Source organism: Symphodus melops (genome assembly GCF_947650265.1).
Source record: "Symphodus melops genome assembly, chromosome: 7".
Classification (NCBI taxonomy): Eukaryota; Metazoa; Chordata; class Actinopteri; order Labriformes; family Labridae; genus Symphodus; species Symphodus melops.
In genome coordinates this window covers 21,923,576-21,947,113 of record NC_136697.1, presented here as the reverse complement: position 1 = coordinate 21,947,113, position 23,538 = coordinate 21,923,576, and the positions used below count along the sequence as shown (strand labels likewise).

General features: G+C 38.4%; 1 protein-coding gene across 2 annotated transcripts in view; it reads right to left on the bottom strand.

Moving 5' to 3' along the window:
• ak5 (adenylate kinase 5) overlaps positions 1 to 23,538 on the bottom strand; it is a 67,203-nt gene that overhangs the window by 24,529 nt on the left and 19,136 nt on the right. For both annotated transcript variants that reach the window (XM_079348916.1, XM_079348917.1), the window contains exons 6-8: positions 16,847 to 17,038; positions 10,415 to 10,505; positions 4,397 to 4,470 (exon numbers count right to left, since the gene is read on the bottom strand). In XM_079348916.1, the coding sequence (XP_079205042.1) occupies positions 4,397 to 4,470; positions 10,415 to 10,505; positions 16,847 to 17,038 (357 nt within the window). The remainder of the gene's footprint in view (positions 1 to 4,396; positions 4,471 to 10,414; positions 10,506 to 16,846; positions 17,039 to 23,538) is intronic.

The following is a 23,538-nucleotide window of genomic DNA, read 5'->3' as shown; positions in this document are numbered from 1 at the left end:
AATCATCTTCATAATGGAGAGATCAGCTTAACCATTCCTCTTTCAACAAATTAGAATCTTTACATCGCTATAGCCTTTGTTTAAGTACTACATGACTATATTTAACCATCACCTTAATTTCCCTAATACCTTTTGTCTTGCACTCAAATCAAACTGTGTTCAACTTTAACTTTGACGGCCTGCCAAATTATCATTTTTAAACATCCTCTGTTGACTGAAAAGAACCGTTACTTTTACCAACCATCAGAAAAATACTTCCAGCAGAACTTGATAGAAAAATCTGGATGTTTTAATATTATGATTATGAGGCACTCTACAACAAAGTACGTGGATTTTACTGCACAATTGGTCTTTAAACGTTTTTAACATGTACTTTTATTTCCAGAGTCAACGTCTAAGCCCAGATTGTCATTTTTGACCATTATTAGAGATTTTTGCTGTAGTCTTTCTTTTTCCTTCCTGGTGGATTTGTACCAAGTTTTTTTTGAGAAGTTGAAAGACTACAACGAGAAGCTACTGAATCTTTAATTTGGGTGTTTTAAGAATTCATGTTAGTAATCTTTGACTTGGTTGTCTGAAAAAAAAGGTTCCTATTTATGGCACGTTTGAGTGAAGGGAAAATGACTGTATCGTCTAACAGCTAATTATTCTTGGAAATGCAAATCCAATCCTTATTATATGTTGGTTCATCAAAAAATAGAAATAGTGGTGGAAGTGATGAAATGCAAGAAAGAATTGTTGGAAATTGTCCATGAGTTCTGAAACTATACAACCCCCTCTGCTGCCTTGAGTAGATCATCGACAAAATCCATCTTCATGTCACATCCGAGGCCACAAATGTGGTTTGACAAGGCTACACGGCGGCCCCATTCCACTTCAGACAACCGTGTCCCTGCTCGCCACAGAAAGCGCCACACATGGACGTGGCTGTCTTCAACGAGCCAGCTGTTTGGGCTCTTATCGTCCTCCAGCCACTCCATGTTTCTTCTTCAAGGTTTTAGGCTCTGAGTGATGACGAGCAGGTAAATTATTGATCAGCCTCACTTAAAAGTCCACTCTCCTCAGACATGACTAAGAGAGTTTTATAAGATTAATCTAAGCCTGGACATGAAGCTCAGGAGACACCCAGCAGGATGTTGTGTGTCAGGTTAAAAGCCCCCGACTGTGTGAGTAACTTGGTTTGTGAACGCTGCTGATGGAGAGGACATGCTGTGACCAGCAAACAATGCAATTAAATAAAGGCACATGAGGGTAAAAAATGAAAGCCCATAATAAGGGCAGTGTGATGTTGTTGATGCACTAATTAAATCAATCAATCAGTGCCCTGCTAAAACATATCACACTCTCGAGACTACATTCACCTTGTTTTACGAAGCTGGGTTAAATTGCCAAGTGGTTCATGCTGGCTTATGAACTGATGGAACCTTTTCTTTGTTTATTGTCTGCTTGCATTCAACTTCACTTAGTTACAAACTGATTTACAATGATTTTACTCCCTGACATAGGTTCAAATGTACACACGGCCATTACACAATATGTATGTGTCCATACATGTACATGTGTCCATACATGTGGATGTTTTTACCCTCCTGAAATTTTAGAATTTTCAAGAAAATGTTCTAAATAATCCCAAAGCAACCTGCAGTTGAAACTTTACAAAACTGTTATTTACACTTGTCTCTCACAGCGTGAAGTTTTTCAGGAAATGGACGTGACATAAAAAGAAGACGAAATCCTAACAAAGATTTTGAAGATTGCAGGTGAAGCAAAGTCAAAAGACCACGCCAGTGAGTAGAAGAGAGTATGAAGATGTTAAATCTATGGCTACAGCTCTGGTGAGTGGCAATGAGGCAGTTTGAGTGGTATCAAGGGTCAGAAAGTTAAGACATTTTTAAACCTTATAATTCCGGTGCAAAATAGCAGAATCAGAATTGACGTACATTTACTCAACTACACTCGCACATCACTAGTTACACATCACATTTGGAATTTGTTTGTTTTCACACATGCAGATCGTTGTACAAATGCTAGGAATGTGTAAATACAACATGACAGAAACATACTTCATTCAATTAGAGCAAATACTCAAAGTAAAAGGAATCGGCTACTTAATGCAGCTGCCAGCTTTACATGCAATGCACTGTATAAATATGAAGAAACTATAAGAGAGTGATTTGAGAAACTCAAAATTAAAATTAAGAACCTCCATTTGTAAGCAACCTTTTATCGAGAAAGTAAACCAACCTTGCTTCTTAAAAGGTAACAGAGAGCAGCTGAAGGTTGAGAGACGGAGAGCTGAGTAATCTGTTTCCAGACTCTCTGCGGGTCGGGAATGAGACATAGGCTCAGGGCTATTCTTCACTTCAGTCACAGGTTTATGTGGAGGAGCGATGCTTGTCTCTACCCTTGCCCCCGACATTACACAACAGCATCAACAGTCTCTATCTGTGCATGTGCTGAATCATACGGCCTTTCAAATGAGCTCCCCATTTGCCATTTAAAAAAAAAAAAAAAGGTAATCTTCAGGTGTCATTTATGCTTTGCGAATTAAAGCAGAGGAAAGTCAAAGCAGCAGGTTTGGAAATGTGAAGGAAGAATGTTTTGCACATGATTGATTAGATTATGTTGATATAAAATCATTTCTATAAAAAGGACAATGAGATGATTATTAAGTTACCATAGATGCCAATGCTGAAACAAATTCATTACAACAATATTTGAGTGGAATATTAAGTGACTATATGTTTGACACTTAGCTCATTGTCTTATCTTTAATGTATAACACTAATTGAGTGGCTTCATTGTCATAAAACTGCACGCACTTTTCTGTGCTAGGTTCAAATTTCTCCAATATAATATGACACAGTTTTAAACTGGCAGTTTTGTCCCTATCCTTTGGTTTAGGTCTGGATATAACAAGTTATCTCAGTCGTCCTATTTGGGTTTTTTTTTTAATCAGATTATTGATATTTCCCCTGTATACAAGATCCAATCCTGAAAGGTTAATATTCTATTAAACCTTCATATTTTCCACAGCTTATTTCTATACCTGATCTGTTCTTTAATAAGACGGAAAAATGTGCACATTTGTCAGCTACAAGTGTTATGTGCTTATTTGACCTTCTTTCATTTAATTCGAGACACCACCATACACTCTTCAACCACTGATCTGCTGCATGTCTGAGCTGACTACAAAAACTCCAAGTCAAACGCCTCCCATCTCTCTCTGCAGCCAGGACCAAATAGCATGGTCTTCTTCCTCTAAGTTTATGTTTGATCTGCTAGAAATGAAGAAATGATTATTTCTTGCTGATCAGTTGTGTTTGGCTCCTTTAAGAGCCAGGGTCGTAACACAAGAGACAAATATAATTCATACCTCCTTTGAATGGATCATGAATGACATCGATGATATTTTTAAAGGTAGATGTACATTTTTCAAGTCAGGAATGTCACAGTTGGTAAACATCACTAATCCAGTAGCACTGCTGATGTCAGATCAACAAAAGGAAACTTTGCTTTTCTGTCCACCAGCATTCTGTTTAACATCATCGTACATTGACAATGATTTTCATTCTGGTAAAACTTTTTGAAGATGGCTTAAAATTGTTTTAGGTGTGGTAAAATGTGCTTCATTCTGTGCTCATGGTGGATTAATTGAGGGTCTTTGTAAATATTAGAACAAAGAGTAAGGTCGAGACCTGCTCTCTTGTAAGGTGTCTTGAGATCATTTTTGATGTAAACTGGTGCTGCAAAATTAAACATTGATTGATTGATGAGAAGAGATTGCTTCCTTAGTGCAGTGTACAGAGGCCTAATCCCCACAGTCTGCCTGAGTTTCACCCTGACCCTAAGCCCTTTACTGCTTGACATTTCCTCTCTCTTCCCATATTTCCAATTCTATCCACCTCAGCCAATCAATTTGTTTTCATACAACAGCACATAATTCTAATGAAAAGTTGTCTAGGGACTCTTTACAAAAATGGCAGGTCTAGATCATAATGTTTTATAAGTTTTGTGAGCCAACACATTCACCATGTGCAAAAACTTGGCAAATCATGGCAGCAATGGCAAGGTTTTTTATTTGTTTTTAACAGGCAGAAATTATGAGCAGAAGTCGACTCAAACCAGCTGTTTTTAATGACACAACAACAAAAACATATTTGTCTTATCTTGTTGCACTCAATTATATCAAAATAATGTCTTAAAGTGCTTAAATGAAAAGGAAGGGATAGCTGCACCAGGTTAGTTTGCTTTTAGAGAGAGGACATCAAACAGCAGTTTAACAAATAGAAAGTGTCAGTAAATTAAAGTTCCAGTAAACCAAAATGAACAGGTTTCAAGAAATCTCAAATCACTTCCTAGAAACGGTAAAAAAAGAAATGGGTTTTGACCTTACCTCATCGTTTTTGCAGGCGACATCTGCCAGACTGGTGGTTTCTCCCAGAAGACTGAGGTCCAGCTCACTGGGACCTGAAGGGAGAAAAACACAGAACAACCATCTGTGATACTTTGAGAGTGGGAGCCAGGAACACGTTAGCTTTCTTTGTATGACTCATTTCACACAGTTGCTTCAGTGACCTTTAGGCCTTTTCTTTTGCAAAAAAATAAACAAGTTTATTCTCTTTTTTTCTTTTTCTTTTTTGAAAAAAGTTTCACTCATACAAAATTGATCTTCTTTTTCTACTCTTAACAATTCAGCTGCTTTGGTGATTCCACATTTGTCCTTTATATATAAAACATGTATCTAACAAACCTTAAACCTTAAATCAGGTGAGATAAAGGCAGAGAACAAGACAGCAAACCAACCAAATTCCTACATGGGCAAGAACATGTTCAGGTGTTCAACAGCTTTGGGGGGAAAGTTGTTTGTGTTGCCTTCCAGAGTGGAGTAGTTGGAAGAGGTCATTCTTGTTTCTCAAAATCACCTCAGAAAAAGGAAGACACCTGCAGCTAACTTGCAACATGCCCATATTTCATTCAAACTAAAATGTAGCTGTGCATAATGAGAAAGGCAGCGCATCCTCACATTTCAGAAGCTGGATAGATCAGAAATAGAATATCCAAAAGAGTGACAAATCAAATTGCTACATACCATTTATGCCTGTATAGAGTTACGATACATATTTCGTAACCTCTTCACATTCCTTCACCTGCTTATTTATTGCACCAGGAAACAACACATGAACGATGACAAAAAAAATGATCTGAAACTAAACTTCTTCCTGTCAGAGAGCTTCAAAGGGTGATGCAGTGATAAAATCTCACTCAAAGCATCTTCATCCTCGTCCTCGGTGGAAATGGGTCGTGAATAACACTTCCCCTTGGCGCATTTTCTTTTCTTCCTGCCAGAGCCTCCTCTCAATTCAAGAACTGGATTAGATTCTCGGAGGAAGCAGCTTCAAATGCTCAAAAAGCTTCCAGAGAGACAGCAGCTGAGGATTTCTTATTTGAGTTATTTTAAAAAGTGTCAGAATGCACCAGATTCAAAGAAAGTCAGCCAACAACTACCAAATTGTCCTGGCTTCTCTCTGCAGTTCACAGGCTAAGAGTCAGCAAACATGTCAGGAGGGATCTAGACTTTGGAAAGAGAGACGCTGAGGTATGACAGTGAGGACATTTTTGTTTTGCTGTGGAAGCCATAGGTGTCAGGCTGCAGGCGTCATAAAGCACCTCAGGTGGGTTCACATGTGCTGCTGAGATAATAACAGAGCGATGATGGCCGGGGCTGGCGGAGAGCAGCAGCAGTTTCTCCTCTCTTGGGAAAAATATGGCTCAAGGAGCAACAGAAGGACTCGAAACTAATTTCTCTTAGGTTGTTTCCTGAATAACTATTAAAATCTCTGTATTTTGGTTTTGAAGAATATTTTCTTATGGTTTAAAGGCATCATCTGATCTGTGAGAGGAAATAAGGCTGAAGCCTGAGATTGCACGTGACCAGGGATTGGAATCACAGGTTAACTCATGATACACAATATGTGGTGATCAATAGCAATAACATCACAATACAGCGATTCTGCAATCGCAATACAACCAATGATACATAGTGTTACAATACTTGATTGTGATTGACCAATTCAGCATAGCAACAGTCGGCTTTCTTTCGATTATTAACAGTTTGTTATTCTTAACAAACAGACAGTCCTGCAAAGTCTGCGATAAGAGTAACATCCCTAACAACAAACTGTCAAGAGAAACCGACAAAACAAAAGACAGGACTTGAAGTAAACACATCATTTCATGCATTATCTTTTTCATATCTGATTAAATGACAAATACAAACAATCCTAAAAAGGTTAAAATGCAAGATTAATACAATTATACCTTCTTTTTTTCATTGGACAGTTTTAAAATCTGCTAGCATTTAGCAACTTCCTATAGTTAATGCAATTGTAGTCTACAAAGTGGCTAAAACACCATGTTGTTGTGGATAGGAGCCTACTTTCTGGCTGATTTAATGTTAGCTGGTTACAGGTTCAGAGCATGATGCTGTTGAAAAGGATGTTTCACCTTAAATAGGGTATGACAACATTTCCTTTTAGCCGCTCATCAATTTATAGGACATCAGATGAAAATGGCTGCTTTGCAAATAGGGTGAATTATGTTTAAAAGCTGCTCTTTCATATACTATCCTTGAATATGTCCTATATTCACAATATGTAGAGTAGGTGCAGAAATAGACACTTTAATATTCCTTTTCAGGGTGTTTTTCTTTTTTTTCTTTTTTTTTCTGTGCACAACCCGTCTTCCAAGATTTCAGATAAAAAATCAGAATAACTGGAAAAAAAGTAGACATGTCACCCTGCTCCTAAACACACAGGCTAACCACACTTACACAACTGCTGTATGTGGATTCTTGGTGGGGGTCTTTCCGCTAGCTGTGCCCTAAATAACAAATGGTATAATATGAACCAACGTACGTGATCATTAGGTAGAAAACAAATAAATATTAAGAGGACTTCTGGCTTTCTTCTGGACTTCAAGATGAGAGCTCGAATGTCTCATTTGTCTCGGTGTTGTGCAACTCGAGCAGTAAGACTCACTAAGTGGTGTTCCTCTGTGTATGTTTGGTGTTTTAGTGTCCTTTCATAAAGAAGACTGCTCTCAAGTGTGATGAGAGGTGGTACAGGAGTGTGTCAGGCAGCTCTCAAGTAGGAAACAACAATTTCGATTTCAAGGATGACTGTGACACTTAGTCTCATCATGTAACTGTCCTATTTCCGCTAATGTTAGACTCAGCAGAGAGGCTGCAAGTTAACATGTTGTGTTATACTTTTTGCTTTATCTGCTGACTGCTTCCTTACAGAAACACAACCAAGCGGATTATTTTATCAGAAAAACTCTGTAACAAAACATATTCTCCTCCGGGGTATTTTTGCCGTGCCATACTGTATGTCCTCTCATGACGATTCTTCACCTCCTGACACAAAGGTTTGTGTCTCCTGAGTGAAACTGTAGCGGCAAACGAGCTGCTAACACTGATTTTTACGAATAAACAGTGTTCATACAGTACTCCTCCAATTCCTACGCAGCCTCCTGATCTGCTGCAAGCTTCATGGCATGACATAATCAGACATGAACATGATTCGAGTCAAGTTTATTTATAAAGCTGAAAAAACAGGTTGTTCTGAGACGGCTTTTAATGAGATCAGCTCATTACAACCTCGTTATAATGAGCTGATAAGAGAGAGCATTTTAGAGAAAGTAAACGATGATTGATCGTTTTTCCTTCAGGATGATCTACATTTATACATTATATGTTGTGGAGCTTTTCATCAGTATACCAAGCTTTATTTACCGAACAGTTGATCAATAGAGATCAATCAAATAAAAACTTTACTTTTTATCTATCCAACCGCAAAACACAACAAACCTTTCCAAGTTACCTTAAGCCGTGTGTTAAACTCTTCAAACTTCTCCACAGTACCAAACCTCTTTGACATTTTTAACTATACAACAAGAAGCGAGCGGCATATACAGGCGCAAACAACAAACATTAGCTAGAGCTGTACAACAAGTCAGCAACCTTTTGAATAGATGATTTATGAACAAAATAGACTCTGAGCCAGAATCTAAGCAGAATGACACAAATATGGAGAGAACAAATATAAGCCAGTTTGACCTTATTGCAGCTATTTGTTTTAGATATTCTCGGCACATAATTCGAAATGTGAAGTAGAAAGCATGTGTGTCAGGAATAGAAAAGGTGGAACAACATCTATAGTTTGTCAGTGTAAAAGAAAGAAACTGCACCAGTATAGGAATATATTGGGGCATCCTCTCCAATATTTAGTTGTTGTTTTGAGCTTTAGAGTTGCTGTCTTGCTGATTCTGTCACTCCTCGCAAAGTCAAGTTTGAGCTGCTTCCCCCATTTCCACTCTTGATGCCATGCTAAGCTACATCTACGGACTGCAGCCATTAGCCCTTAGATTACACACATGCTCCATCCTGCTGGCTCTGTCTTTTAACCTTTTGTTAAACCTCACTTATATTTTGCTTGAAATTGTGGAAAGTATCTTTTAAGACATACTATGTTGCTTAGTTACTAGGGGAGCGACGTGACTGGATAACACCTTGTTTTTATCCTTGAAGTTAGTTTTGAGCGTCGCTTGTACCATGGATGGATGTCTGTAGCCAAGGTCCCTATGTTCCTTTAGTCTCTCAACCCAACAGTGAGGTGAGACTTTGTGTGGACACTTTTTTTTATGTAAGATAAAATGATAACACACGTGTGGTTGTGCACTTTTGGCTAATTTACTGTCTCCATCGCTCTCCAAAACATTAACCAAGAGGATCAGACTGAAACAGTTACACACAACCTCTGCTGCTGGCTTAACAGTGGGACCATTTAGCTCCACCTTCCTGCCTCTATACCTTTTACACAGACAACAAGGCGTATAGTCCAGACTTAAACCAGCTGTGCCATAAGGGACTTGGATTTAAAAAGACAGAAAATGTCGTACTTTTGATCTCTTCTATTCGTGTGGTATTAATCATATTTACCTTTTTTTCAAGCAATTTTAAATGACTTGGCAAAAGTTTATGGTGTTTGTTTATGTAAGAAGAGGCCGTCTGTTTACAGTTCTGTTCTCAGTTTGCTTACTTAAAATAATGATCTCATTGTGCCCAAATGTGCAGAAGACGTGGGCTGACTGTGTTATGTTGGAGAACTTACAGGTTCCGCCTCCACCTAATTAAAATGTAAGACTAAACGATACATATTTTAGCTCTGATCTGTACCACTGGTGACCTCTCTGTTTGACTAATGTGTGTGAAATCACAGCAGGAACACAGGTCTGATTATATGAAACTGACATTCAGGATGTTTTATCTGTCTGGCACATTTTTTAAATCAATAAATTATCAGGTTTTACATAACAAACACCATCTGACTGATCATGAAGCGTGACTCTAACCTGGTTGAGTCTGTATTTCTCACAAAGCATGGCTACCTCTGCTTCCCTGGTTGCCATGCAGACTTTGATGGTAACCATGATAATGGTCACGTGATATTAGCCGGCAGGTGATGACGTTGTTGTGTTTTGTGAATGCGGACGATGTTACACATGAATCATTTAACCCACAGAGAATACCAGTTCCTTAGAATCAGGCTGTAAAGCTTTATTCTATGCACAAACACAGTCTAAGATAACTGTATTGCATATTGTTGTGTCGATACCATTTTTCCTGCACTGAAATGTTCTGTAATTTATACAGACTCTTTATATTAAAGTTTCCATTTGATTTACATAGTCATGTTGACTCAGCTTAACATTTTAATATTGTCCCTAAATGTTGTTGCATAGTTTCTATTTTGTATCATTTGTTTTTATTTTGTGTAGAATTCATCTCTGTTTAAAGATTATTGCCGAATATGTAAGATGCAGGGCAAAACTTTGGTATCAGAAGTGTTCTGATTACTGTTTGCAGAAAAAGGAGCTCAGAAAGAGTAGTCCAGTGATCCAGTGAGAACAGACAGTCGTATGATTTTGCTTTCATTGGTAACGTCCAGTTTGTGAAAATAACGTATCCTGATTTGTTTTTGGGAGTGTTATTGTAATATGACAGTGGATAGAGCAGGAAATCAGAGAGAGAGTGGGGAATGACATGCAGGAAAGGAGCCGCAGGTCGGACTTGAACCTGGGCTGCACTCTTAAAGGATTTTAGCCTCTGTTCAATGGTGCATGACTTTACTGATGGCCATCAGTGCCCCCTGATTGGTTTTCTCAATCATGACACTCGTCAAGAACATAATATGCAGTAGAAATGCATTAAAAATAACCATTTATCTAAGACTGCAATATAATTACTAATAATAAACAAATGGAAAAAAACAAAACAAAACCTTGTTAAGCAGGTTGGGAGTGGTCTGACAAAAAAACAACCTTTATTTCAAAATAAAAGCCTTAGTCTTACCTGCTGCTGGCTCCTGGGAGGGAAACAGTTTGTTGTCCAACGTCATGCTGATGTCACAGAAGACTTCCTCCTCATCTCGGTCTGCATCCAACTGTAAGGGGAGTAAAAAAAAACAAAAAATATTGTGAACGCTCTCTTTAACCCTTACCAGCCAAAACGACACATATACAAGAGCCATGACCTGCAGATTGAAAATACCACGAACCCATCTGACACGCTGCTCTATGATTAACCACTGTGACTTCCACAATAACACTCATTAAAGGATCCAACAAATGAGTTCTGAGGCTGAGAACTACACACTCCAAGTTATTTATATTCCACACACAGCCGAAGCTTTAATAACATGAGATTAATTAGCCTCCCTTTTGTATCAACTGCTGTCTTTTAGATTATTCGGAAGCCAGCTCGCTGCCTTCACACCTACAGTACATGCAAATTAAGCATGACGAATGGGCTATGCAAGTGAGCGATTGAAGCTGACTTCTCCTCCACTCTAATCTATTCTTTGGCCATCAGTGCGCTCTCATTAGGGCCAATGATGAGCAGATGAAAGAGGAAACTTGTTTTGCATACTTACAATACAAAAAGAGGAAGAAAAAAACCCACCTACACTGAATGGACTTAAAAGTCCTTCAGGTGCGTGATCGACAACAGTGCTGCTCACTCAATTGAATACATAAATGATTAAACAAGAGCTCTGGAAGTTGAGGTCAAGGGGAAATGTGAGATAAGGACAGAAACACAACCATCTTCCTCCTGTGTTTTTCATGGCTACAACCCCCCCAAAAAAGGAACAACCGTCTGCTGTGTGGGAGAGTCCTTTGAGCACCCGAGGGCTCGATACTCCACCTATAAGAAAGAAGATGATGGGCTCAAACTGAGGAATCCCCCAGAGAGCACTGCAGTTTTATATCCTGAAAGAGTCCTCAGATCTCTCAGCATCCAGCTTCATGAGCAGAAAAAAAAACTGCCTGCTGTTATATTGCGGGAGTGTCCATAACCCAATTTTCCCCCTAACATAATAAAGAGGCTTCATATAATCCTTTCAAACTTCACAAGAGGACACTTAGGAGAAAAGTGTCACTTCTCAAGGACAGATTAATAGCTCAAACTTTTTGGTGAAAAGGTCCACTGTTGTCTGGAGGACTCAGTGTCACTTCAGTGACTTTTCATGCAGAAGACAAGGAACACGGTCTTTTACCCAACTTGTCCTATTATCCTTGTACCAAAAACTCATCCCACCATCCATTATTCATACCACCCCTTTTCTTTAGGGTTGAAGAGGGCTGAATCCCAGCTTTCATTGGGCAAGAGAGAGAGTAGCCAATCCATCACATGGCTAAAGTTAAGAGACAAACATGCATCTGCTCACACTTACAATAAAGAGTCACCAATTAACCTGGACAGTGGAAGAAAACTGGAGTAGCCTACACTGTGAGAATCCACACATGCCCAGGGAAAACATGCAAACTCCACACAGAAGAGCCCCTGCCCTGCTATGTGACCTAAACACCGTTTTGCCAAAGAGGCAAGAGCTCTAACCACTGCACCATCACATGCTGTGCCAAAATCCAATACGATTTATCAGCTAGAACTGTGTAAATTCAGCCGATCCATAATGTTTAATTCACTTGAAATTCCCTGCTAAATGTATGTTAATTTGATGGTGAGATCACCTAGCTAAACTAAACCCGCCCCCCCAAAAAAACCTACCAAAATGAATGAGCAGTTTAAAGCAGTGTTGTCTAAAACGGCAGAGGGAATGCAGAATAGTAAATAAGAAGAGCAGGGTTAACATAAAGGCATATGTCATATCCAAAGTCAATATCCAAAGAAAAGTTTTACTTCCATGTGCCGAACATATACAAAGTTTAAAGGAGAGAGTCCACTGAATCAGTGAAGTAAAATAAAAGCCCTCACTGTCTAAGTCTTGGAGATGGAGGTGTAGATTAAAGGAGGAAGATCAATCAAAGATAGAGACTCTGTGAACGCTAAAAGCTGCAGCTCTCTTTGGACTTTGCGAATCTTTCATCAAGATGTTTTATGCATTCAGGGTCATCTCTTTGATCTGGACAAACTAATGTGAATTTCTGAAATCATAGGTTTAAATTTGGAAACTCAGTCCTGCAAATATGCTCAGTCACAATAACTAACTTTTAAGGATTGTTACACATCCAACGGCAAAGGACAATGTGTAACTTGTCAGGAAGGTTTATTTTGGTTTGCGATTAGTTATCGTGTAAAAGTGGAACCTTAATTGTTGTATTTTGAAGCTTAGAACAACAAACCAAGCTACTGAATCTGAGAAGTTGGTTTATTCGTCGTCATTTACAAATTGAAAGATGAATTGAAATTCAGTCTTTTCTGTCTTCTTTTTTACAAGAATTTGTGAATGCTTCAACTGATTATTCACAATGCGGCTATCTCTTTTTTATGTCGGAAATAATAAACAAATATTTTGTAAACATCTCTGGATGTGATGAGATACTCCGAAAGACGGGCGGAGGTGTCCTTTGTTTGCTTATATCCGTGAGGCATCTCGCCGCAGGAAGCTGAAGCTGAGCTCTCTCAGGGAATATTAAATTAGAGTCAGGCAGACTCTTTCCCAGAACGACACCACAGCTTCAATAGAGACCACAGCAAACAATTATCTCTTCCCGCTGCAATTTCCGCTTAGGCTTGATTGTGATGGAGTTCTGTGTGTGTGTGTGTCCAGTGTGTGTGTTTAATAATTTGAGTCCTCCAGCGTGGCAAAACACACCTTCATTTGTAGATGATCATCAGGTCTGAGACAGAAAAACCTGCTATTATGTTTCAGAAAAGGATGAATTACATTTTTTTTAATTAAAGTCAAATGCTAAGCAGTTATATGTCAGAAAAAGTTTTGACAGTGACAAAAATAAAACAGATTAAATCAATGACACACAGAGGACTGTCGCAGTCACGTGTAATGACAACACTGATGTGCAGAAATGATTCACTGTGAGTGTTCTTCAAAGAGATATGTCTTACTTTATTGGATCTGACGTACAGAGGGAAATGATCGATACTACACCCCAGCCTTCAGCTAAGTGAAGCATCCCTGAGGTCATTTCATTCATTACTCAAGAAACTACTGATGAGAGCTGAATGGTTTAGGGCCAAAAAACAGGAATGACCTTCTGAATAACCATCCAGACCACGCAGCTTGTATGGGACAGGTCTACTCTCTGTCCCCAGAGTCTGGAGCAGCGTTCAGTTTCTGTGCTCCTTGTATTTGGAACAATCTCCCAGAAAACTAAAGGTCAGCTCAAACTCTCAGCTCTTTTTACTCAAGGTTGAAAACTCACCTGTTCACAGCTGTCTTTCATTAAACAATTGTAATATATTTATTTTCACAAGATTTAAAACTGTAACTTTGCACTCTAACTTGTACACTTTTCTGAATAGTTTTCTGTTTTTTCCCATTTTATTTCAACTGTGAATTGTTCCTTTGAGAGATTTTTCAATTTTCTAATATGTTTTATTTCCTGCCACGATGCTATTGTTGTCTTGAATCACTTTGAATTGCCCTGTTGCTGAAATGTTCTATAGAAATAAACTTGCCTTGCCATAAGTTACTGTGGAGCGTCTCCTTTGATTTGTGTCAAAGGGCTCAGTGTGGACATCATTTCTCATGTCTTTGAAAGAGCACTGCAGAGTGTGCAAACTTTTCTTGTGTGATGATAACAGCATGAAGGAAGGGACCAGGAGTGTAACTCACTGAGTTTGAGACTCACTGTGACTCCATGTTGGCATTGCAGCATCACAAAGAGAGTGGTGACAGCAATTCACAGGAGGTACCATCCATTGATAGGTTCTCAAAGTGTTCAGATCACCCCAGGAGAGGACTTTGGTCTTCTTTCATTCACAGGTTTGGAAGGACAAAAAAATATTGGTTCCTTGTGACAAAACCAACAAAATATCAGGAAAGTTTGTTGGTTTTAGAGCTTTAAATGTTACTTTCGGTGTCGAAAGGGAGATCCAATTAGTTTACATTTGCACAACGATATGATGAGATATATCCTGAAGTGACTTAAAGCAGCTTCACCAGCACAACGTCACAAGAGAACTTTTTTTTAAAAACAAAAACCTCCTAAACTAGCTATAGCAACAATAAAGGAATAGAAAAGCCAAAAGAAAATCTTAAAACGAAAACAAAATTCCTGTCAAATACAATGTTTAACAAACATGATTTTTGTTTTTCAAGTAAGTTCTTCTTCTTGTTTACCTCCAAGAATTTGTTTTTGAGAAATGTTATTTTAATAAATTGTTTCGTTTTTTAAAAAAAATCCCAAAAATACAATGATTGAAACCTCCGTTGACAAATGTGGTTCCTGCGGCACAGCGTGTACAACATTAGCAGAGCTGACGAGGATCAACAAGAAAAGATACTAACACAAGAGTCACTGAAGTTGTATAACTCTGTGCCTAGTTCAAACCCACACAAGAATCTGTTCGGCCTCAGATTTCTCAGTAGGTTAAACATTTGTTTTGGTTGTGGAAGGTGCAGGCAGCTATACCAGGGCAGAGTCTGTCGTGCCACTCTTGCTTTAAATGACACAAGGGTGACATGTCAATGACCTTAGTGAGAGTTATGTTGGCTTCAAATATACAGCGGAAAGACAAGGTTTTTTTTTTTTAAAGAGCAGATTTAATTTAATTTAATCTGAAGCCATATCTGTTGTTCATGACCCTAATCAGTTATATATTGCAAGGAAGCACTTTATTTTTTTTAGGAGTATCCATCCTTCTCATATCCCTCAGGAGTTGCAAGGTCAAATTTCTTATGAAAGATCTTTATTAAACTCAAGCTCTGCCAAGCCTGGATATATGAGGAGAGTCACTTTTAATGCAGTTTATCCATGATAAAGTGACAATATTTTAAAATACATGTTTTTTGATCAGCACATTATCATTACACCTGTGGCTCAGTGGTAGACTGAGTAATATTCAGTCTAAAGTATGACCGTTCAATCCCTGGCTCCTGCAGTCTTCACGTCAAACTGTCCTGGTGCTCTACATTCAGCATGTCCATCGATGTGTGAAAGTATGTGAATGACATTAGTTCGATCCTAGGCAGACTGGCAATTTTCACCGCAGTCTCTGCAATCAGTGTTTCAAAGTGTGTGAATGATGAACGTGATATTACATTTACAAAAGCTTTGAGTGATCTGAACATGCGCTACACGGTAAGTGCAGTTTATTTACCATCTTATAACGTTTCAAAATATACAGACATCTGCATCTGGGTGTCCACACTAAAGTCATGTCATTACAAAAAGAATCTTCACTGGTACTTTTGTAGCTTCAATGACAGAAAGCTCAAGTACAGCAGAGAATACTGATAAATACTGGGGGCCTCTGACTTCTTGAGGTATTTTGGTAACATATAAAATCTTCTTACATCAGTGTGACAACGACAGTAATGGAAATCATCCAGGGCTTTCAGATTTCCCTTGACAACAATCTTAAAGCCTGTAAACAAAATCTCATCCTCACATTAATAACAGTCGAGGAGTTGTTCTGTATTCCCCTTGCTGGGAGGTAGAAAACACAGAGACTTAGACAGATCAATAACACTCCCACAAGTGGAGTGGGCAGTTGCTTCCATTGGCTGCAAGACTGATAGCTCTATTAGCACCTGCCGTGCAAATATCAAGGGTATCCTGATTCCTGCTCTCCATCAAACCGATATACACACACACAAATCAAAACAATATAACGAAGATCCCAGTTGTGTGCAATTAACTCTCTGTAATTTGCTTCAGCAGAGACAGTCTGGAACCCACTTGTCTTTGCACTCTTCTGCTGTCTTTTGGGGGTTTAAGATTAATACTGACTATCTTTTGTTAATTGAACATGTTTACTATGCAAACACGTTGTAAGTGTTCATAAAAAACAATAACGCTGTCATTGACTCACATTTTAAAGTAACTCTTCTAGTTATTTAGTGTATACCACAAGTCTTGCATAAGTTTAATATTATCCCTTTGGTACACTATCCCTCATGATAGGATCATGGCATATAACTGTCCATCTGTGGAGAAAGCACCAAAGCAGGAACCAACCTCCCTTCCTGTCTCATCAGTGAAGACACTATACTATGGGTCTGTTTTCTCTTCACCTTCCAACTATGTGCCGCACCTCCATTTCCCTTGTGTTTCACTCCTTTTCTTTGTTCATCTTGTGGTATTCAATGTTGACCAAGCCTTTTCCCTTTTTTATTCGTTTTCTTGTCTCCACCTGAGGCAAACTTGGCAAGTAAAGATTGTTTTTACAACCATCTTGCCACTTTCTCAGTTTTATTTGAGTTCATTCACCTCAGGTTTCCTGTCAATACGAAAGGGAGACACCTTTTTCAACACTTCAGTCTTTCTCTCCAATTCTGGTGAGCACACAACGTCTTACCGTGACAATAAGGCCCCTCTCCTGGAAGTATTTGACCAGAGGGATGGTGTTTTGCTTGAAGTTGGTCAGGCGGCGGTCGATGGCCTTGGGGTTGTCGTCAGGTCGTCCCTGCTGCTCGGCACGTTTCTGTAACCTCTCCTTCAAGCGGTGGTTGGTGCAGGCCAGAAACACCACCAGGTCAGGAGTGCAGATCTGCCATAAGGGAGAAAATGTATAAAATGTGTATATCTAAGCCTAAACCACCAAGACTGTTGTTCATTTAGAGATAATGTTAAGGATTTGACCCGTCAGTCTAATTTCTGACTCAAAGAACCGTAGCCAAAATGTCCAGACTCCAATTTACTCGAGAATAAAATCTTGTTCTCTCTCTTCATTCTGAAGAGATTTACATTTTAACGCAATTCCAATACCTGCATATCAGTAGATTAAATCGTCACAAAAACGATAGGCTTGGAAAAAGCCTCAACCTGCTTTTTCTGATGATGCAGAAAAAGCAATGTCCACATGGACACATTGTCTTTGTTTTGGTTAACTCACCCTTTGAGACATACAGATGAGAACAAGATTGTATGCGATGACAGGAAAGTAAAAGTCAGTTCCTTTTAATGAAGTCGTTCCTCTTTTACGTCTTTATTAAACAGCAAATGACATTTGAGGTGCGATCACACATGCAGCCTCTTCTGCGACAGTGACGGCAGTTCTCTATTTAGGGATCAAATGTGAGCAGGGGCCGGTGAAGCGTAACATGACAGCTCAAGGCGCAAAATTCCCAGAGACAATCAGTGTGCGTGAACGCTGCTGTGATTACTCATCAGTCTTTATCGCTATGGCAGCCAAAACCATAAAGCTCGAGGTTCCAATTTAGCTCCTTTTCTGCTCCATGTTTAATGTCATATAAGCTCATATTAAAACAATTGATCCTGTCAATGAGTACAATTGATTCAAACAGCTATTCTTCATGCAATTCTTTTTGACACTTAAAGGGGATTGAACCTTTGAGGACAGCACAGACAGGTTGAAAAAAATAATAACATGCCCCTCTTTTAAGCTGCAGTTAATAGTTTGCAAATTATGTATGTACAGTAGCAGATTTATAGGGACATATCTTTCCTTCAGCTGCTACTATGTTCACAAGTTATTTTCTATTCATGCCTACCTGCTGTTTCACATTCTGCACAACAGGGTGTATAATGGGTTTTAACTGAAGTGGGTTTTAACTAAAGTGCGTAGAGAAACCAAAATAACATCCTGAGAGACACTAAAAAGCTCAGTTAGTTAAACAGCACTAAGAGTATTAGGTTACACTGGTCGAATAATGTTTGAGCATCTAAGAATCATCATACTTATTTAAAAGAAAGCTTTTTACATCCACTTGGATGCTTTTAATCTCTATGCTGATTTTGTCCTCGGCATGTGTGGGTAGTGTTTTAATAATAAAAGACAATATCTATCAGTCGTCTAACGGTCGAATGTGTCACAAAAATCTTTTTTAAGGAAGATTAAAAACAAAAAAGGAAAATAAAGCTTTAATTACTGAGTTTGACACTTACATCTCTCTGTACAATTTCATGAATTAAAATATCCTGTATATAAAAACAGTCTTGACGCTAACTCTCTCCTCACAGGAGGTTCTAGAAGCTCACATGATGCTTCGGCATTATAACTACCGTAAATAACTCCCCATTTGCAATCAAATGTTGGGCCAAGTTGTCTCTCACAGACGCAATTACTGCAATCAGAATATGATGTATTAACTACGACACGCCTTCACTGGCTGCTGCCAAGAAATGATGGTGAGCAAATAAGCACTCACGATTTTAATTTATAGGGAAAGGTCAGACAGCAACAGCATCAACAGCATCAGCAGCACTGAATCATAGAGGTTCAATTTGTGACTCTTCAATGAGTCCAAGACAAAACAAAATTCCTCAGTAATCAGGGGGTTCATAAACTGAATAAGCAGATCTGGGAGCCGTGGATTTCACCATGGTGAAGGACGCTGTCATCGATTTAATATAGAGCATAATCAGATGAAGATTTAAATTAGTTGGTTTCCCTGCTTTTGACACATTAACCTGAGGCACTTCTAGTTTTATAAAGAAAGCAGTATACTCTCCTCATCTTTAGTACGGCAAATGGTCATCATCAGGAGGAACTACCCACTATAAAAAAGTACTGAAAGCGGTTTATTACTATTCATAATTTGCCATGTGTTATCCTCCCTCCTCAGATGAAATGTACTTTGCTGCACACTCCAGATTCTGCGTCTGCTCTGGTCTCAGAGCTAAAAATAGCTCCAGCGGTGTTGTGTTTGTGAAGGCAACGCGACTCCGTTTGGAGTCTTAGCAAATCAAAGTTACCGTTTCCATGGTGACTGCACTTGTGCCCTACTTTTTTGCTTAGGTTGTATCAATAATGTGAGGCAGCAATCGCATGCTGCAGCTGTTCCGAAATGAGGAATTGTTGTTGTAACATTATGTCACATTAGGAGCAGCTATTTTCAAAATAAGCTTGGACGGCGACCACTCTGTTTGTGATCTCTTTGCTCAAGGGTTAGGAAGCAGTTAGAAGAATTGCTCGCTAGTTCATTCACAAAAAAAAAAAAAAAGAGGTGCAGAACTAGGAACATTTTGGCTCGATTTTTTGTGTGCCATAACATCAGCTAATATCTCAAACAGATACAGCAACAACAGCTAGAATCACTCAATCAAAATGAGAAAAGCAGACATATAAAGTGGTAGCAGGCAGTGAAAGGGAGCTTCCTGTAGTACTGCAGAGGAAAGTCAACATCCTGTAGTAAAGTGCAAAAGCTATGATACTGACACTAATAACATGATAGTGTCTTAATACTGTTTTACATGACATATACTGTAACTATAGTATGTACATGCAAAACCGACAGCCACTGAACTGGGAAAATGATTTTTCTGCACACAACGCTTTGTTTTTCTACATCTGCCTTAAATACTGGATTTATATTTTTTAAATGTAAATTTACTATGATGTGCTCGGTGGGAATGAGTGCTATCAAATTATCAATATAACCTTGCCTGGCTTAATGACTAACTGACTCAATCTATTGATCAATCAATGTCAGCCATTTTCAAATATGCACTCTTGAAAATTTCTAGAGAATTTCAGAAGGACTGCCACTTAAATCCTCCTGATCTGGTTGTTGATTTATTTTAAAACCTTGTGTTTTACGACTTGTCTGTTTTATTATCCAGCCTTTGAGAAGCATTTTGTAAATTTTGATTTATTCAATGAATAAAGGTCATTATTAAGTTTTCAGTAACAGTTTAGTGTTGTCGTCAGTTCTTCAACCTTCAGTTCAGGAGTGTGTTTGTTGAAGTCTTTGTATAAGAAAACAAATGAAGCAAAATGTAGTTATCATGACGTACTCTCTCCAGAAATAGAGCTTATTCAGAAGGCTTCTGTTGTATCATGGGGAAACCACTGATTACAGGCTTCACTCCAAACTACTGTTTGCCTTCTTTCTGCTCTGCTTTTCTATGAGCTGGCATGGCTATCAGACGTCTCCATCTGTCTCCATAAACCCTGCGGTTGTTTCCTCTCTATGCTGTCCAGCAGCTCTCATGGAGAACAGACTGTTCATTTTCAGACATCTCAGAGAGGTTTGAATGACATAAATCTTACTGGTGCAAATAAACAGAACTATAAATGAAAAAGAACATTTAGCTGAATATACGCTGACCCATGGATCTGTGTAAGCCAGCAGCTGGGCTCAGTGAAGGCTGAAGATCTTATTATCTAAAAAAATGCAAAACTTTTTTTTAGTTTCCTAAAGATCAACGTTGAGAAGATGCTTTTATTGTCCAACAAAGGAAACCAAATTTCTATTAATCAAAAAACAAGGCAATAGAAACAACACATCCTAACGTTTTGAATCAATGCTAAAAAAAATAAACCCATCAAGAAAAATCCTTATAAAAATGCCAAGCTACCTCCTCAGGTGCTGTTGCCTGACAGCCAAAGTAGTCCACTTCAGACTGACTCCAAAAACCAAGCGACCATATTTGAACACCCATATTTTAAAGGAGAAATCAGATCGTTTACCACCTGGTTCGAGTAACTGTTTCAGTCACTATCCATCAGTTATGATCATCATTAGTAAAAACCGTGGCCTCATCTGATTTGGTTACATTACGGCATATCATGAAGTAATTCATCATTAGACATAAGAAGGGGACGTGGCTGATTTGACTGACAGACAGGCGTGTTGTAGATGGCAGGGCTATCGAAGTTTCCCGTCACTGACCTTATTCTGTCAGCTTTGTGGATGTTGTTTTAATCATTTGGAATATACCAGCTGAATGACAAGTTTGATGAGTTAGACTGGCATGTCTCAGCAACCTACATATTCAGTTGGCCTGTTTTTACTCCACTTCTTTGCTTGTTTCTCAGTTAGCTGAAGTTATTCGAGGTCTTGCTGGGGTACATATAGCCTTTTTAGAAAATAATTAGTGACAACATTTAGATTTTGTCCATGTTTTGTAGACTTTACAGAAATTACAGGATGATTGGCCATACGGGTATTTAGGCTGTTTAGATAAAACCTGGGTGGCTCAAGATCCATCAATCTTGTCCCAAAGTAAACAGATCAAGTTGTTATCGGTGGTGCGCAGGGATAAACCTTTAACTCTGAACTGTACAACATGTTTAAATGTTACCTTCACAAAAGTTTTGGTTATCGTTTGTGAAAATGTTTGATCATGAGACTTCTCAGAGAAGGAGAGTTTTTAACAGGCCTGCTTGAAAAGCAGCAAAGACATCATTGTCTTTGAAACTCCTCCTGAGGCGCCTAGAAATCTCCAGATGGAGGGGGATGAAGACATGCTCACTTCATATGCAGCTAGAGAGGAAATGCAGAGTTATTATTATCCAAATTCAATTTACTACAATCCAGGTAATTGCCTTCTGCTCCGTTTTGTTCACTTTCATTGTCATTTTAAGTAAATGAACACGCCTCTGTAGAAAATGTATGTGTTTTCTCTTGTTGTAAAATGTGTTTAAAAGGACACAGAAAGAAATGAGTACTAACTTAAGAAAACGGTATTGAGATATTAAAATATGGATCCTTCATATTAAAATTAAATCATAGAGATAAAAAGCTATGCTATGTTTATTTGCATTATCACGTGTTTGTATGGCAAGACCAGTACATATTTAACTCTGTCATAGATTATGGACTTTGTATGACTGATTACTTTTTAAAATGTAAAGATGGAAATGCGAGTGATGGATTTAGAAATCCACATAGTTAGATTGACAGGAATGAATAGATAGACTGACAGCTCTGGAGAATAAAAAGGCTTGAAGGGAGGATGATAGATGATCCCTATGGACAGCTATAAAGGACCCATAAAGGCGACCCACGGGAGCCGCTCATAAATGGCTGCTGTGATGTTGTAAAGGGCAAAGTAGCAGCATGGGGTGAAGGGAGAATCATAAAAATTGATGCTGTAGGTTCCCAGAGGATCACTCAGTCGCCAACAGAGCTCAAACTGTGATGGGGAATATGGGGTCTGACGAAACAAAACCTCTCAGAATACCAACTGCAGTATATTTAAAGCAGCACATAATCAGTTAGAAAGTAAACAGACTATTCAAGTCACCAAACATCTGTACAAATATTTATAGACTGGAGCTTCTGAAAGGAAAGCATTTATGTTTAAAGTTTTTATATTGAAGTTTCATAACTTTTATAGGCCAACAAAGTTTTAGGAAGTGGCACAAATTTTCTCAAGAGTTGGCTTGTGTCGAGTTTGAGACTGTAACACTGGCTGTCACGGAGCACTGTCACATTTCCTGAGCCGTGAATGTTATGTGTTGTAATGTAGCAGCAGGAATATAGACATTTTTAAAAAAATAAGCTGAAAGATTTGAATCAGTCGAACACTGTGGTTGACACAAAAGAGCGTAGACACAAAATAGTAGTGTGTATAAAAGTCCAATCCAACTAAACTTCACAGCTTTTAATACTCTGTATAATTAAGAAATTCACCAAAAAGGTGGTAATCCAACTTCATGAAAAAGTAATGGCTGAAATGTTGGTGTTAGAGCTGCTAATTTACTCAATACGGCTATATGGAAGGTTTTACTTTTACTATTCACACACTTGTGAACATAAAAAAACAAAGTACACTTCCTTAAGTCAGAAATGTCTTTCCTCTGAACTCCTCATCTTTGTGGAGTTACATCAGTTATTGTTGGCTTATGTAGATAAACTACCACCCGTTTGGTAAAGGTTGGTGAAAGCAGGCTAAGAAAAAATATCACAAGTGAAATGTTGAAGACGTATACACCAGTGTCATAATTAAGCTAGAAAACATATAAAGTAACATCAAACAGTAAAATGCTCAAAAGCTAAATGATACCTGAAAGGTTAGTTAGGATGTTACATCAGCTGCACATTGGTTTTTAGAGAGCTAGCTCACTTGCTATCTTGAGATTGATAATCCATTAGTTAGTGCAAACGTTAGCATACAGCAACTTCTTAGTTAAAATTTCCATTGCAGAATCACTGATATGATATGAAAGATGTTTATTAATTGGATGTATTAACACAATGCACAATTATTTGTGCATGAGGCATTTGCTGTAATTTTTTTCCACTTTACAACATATGCTATCATAATGTAAGACCACCAGTGTCAGTCACTGTACTGTAC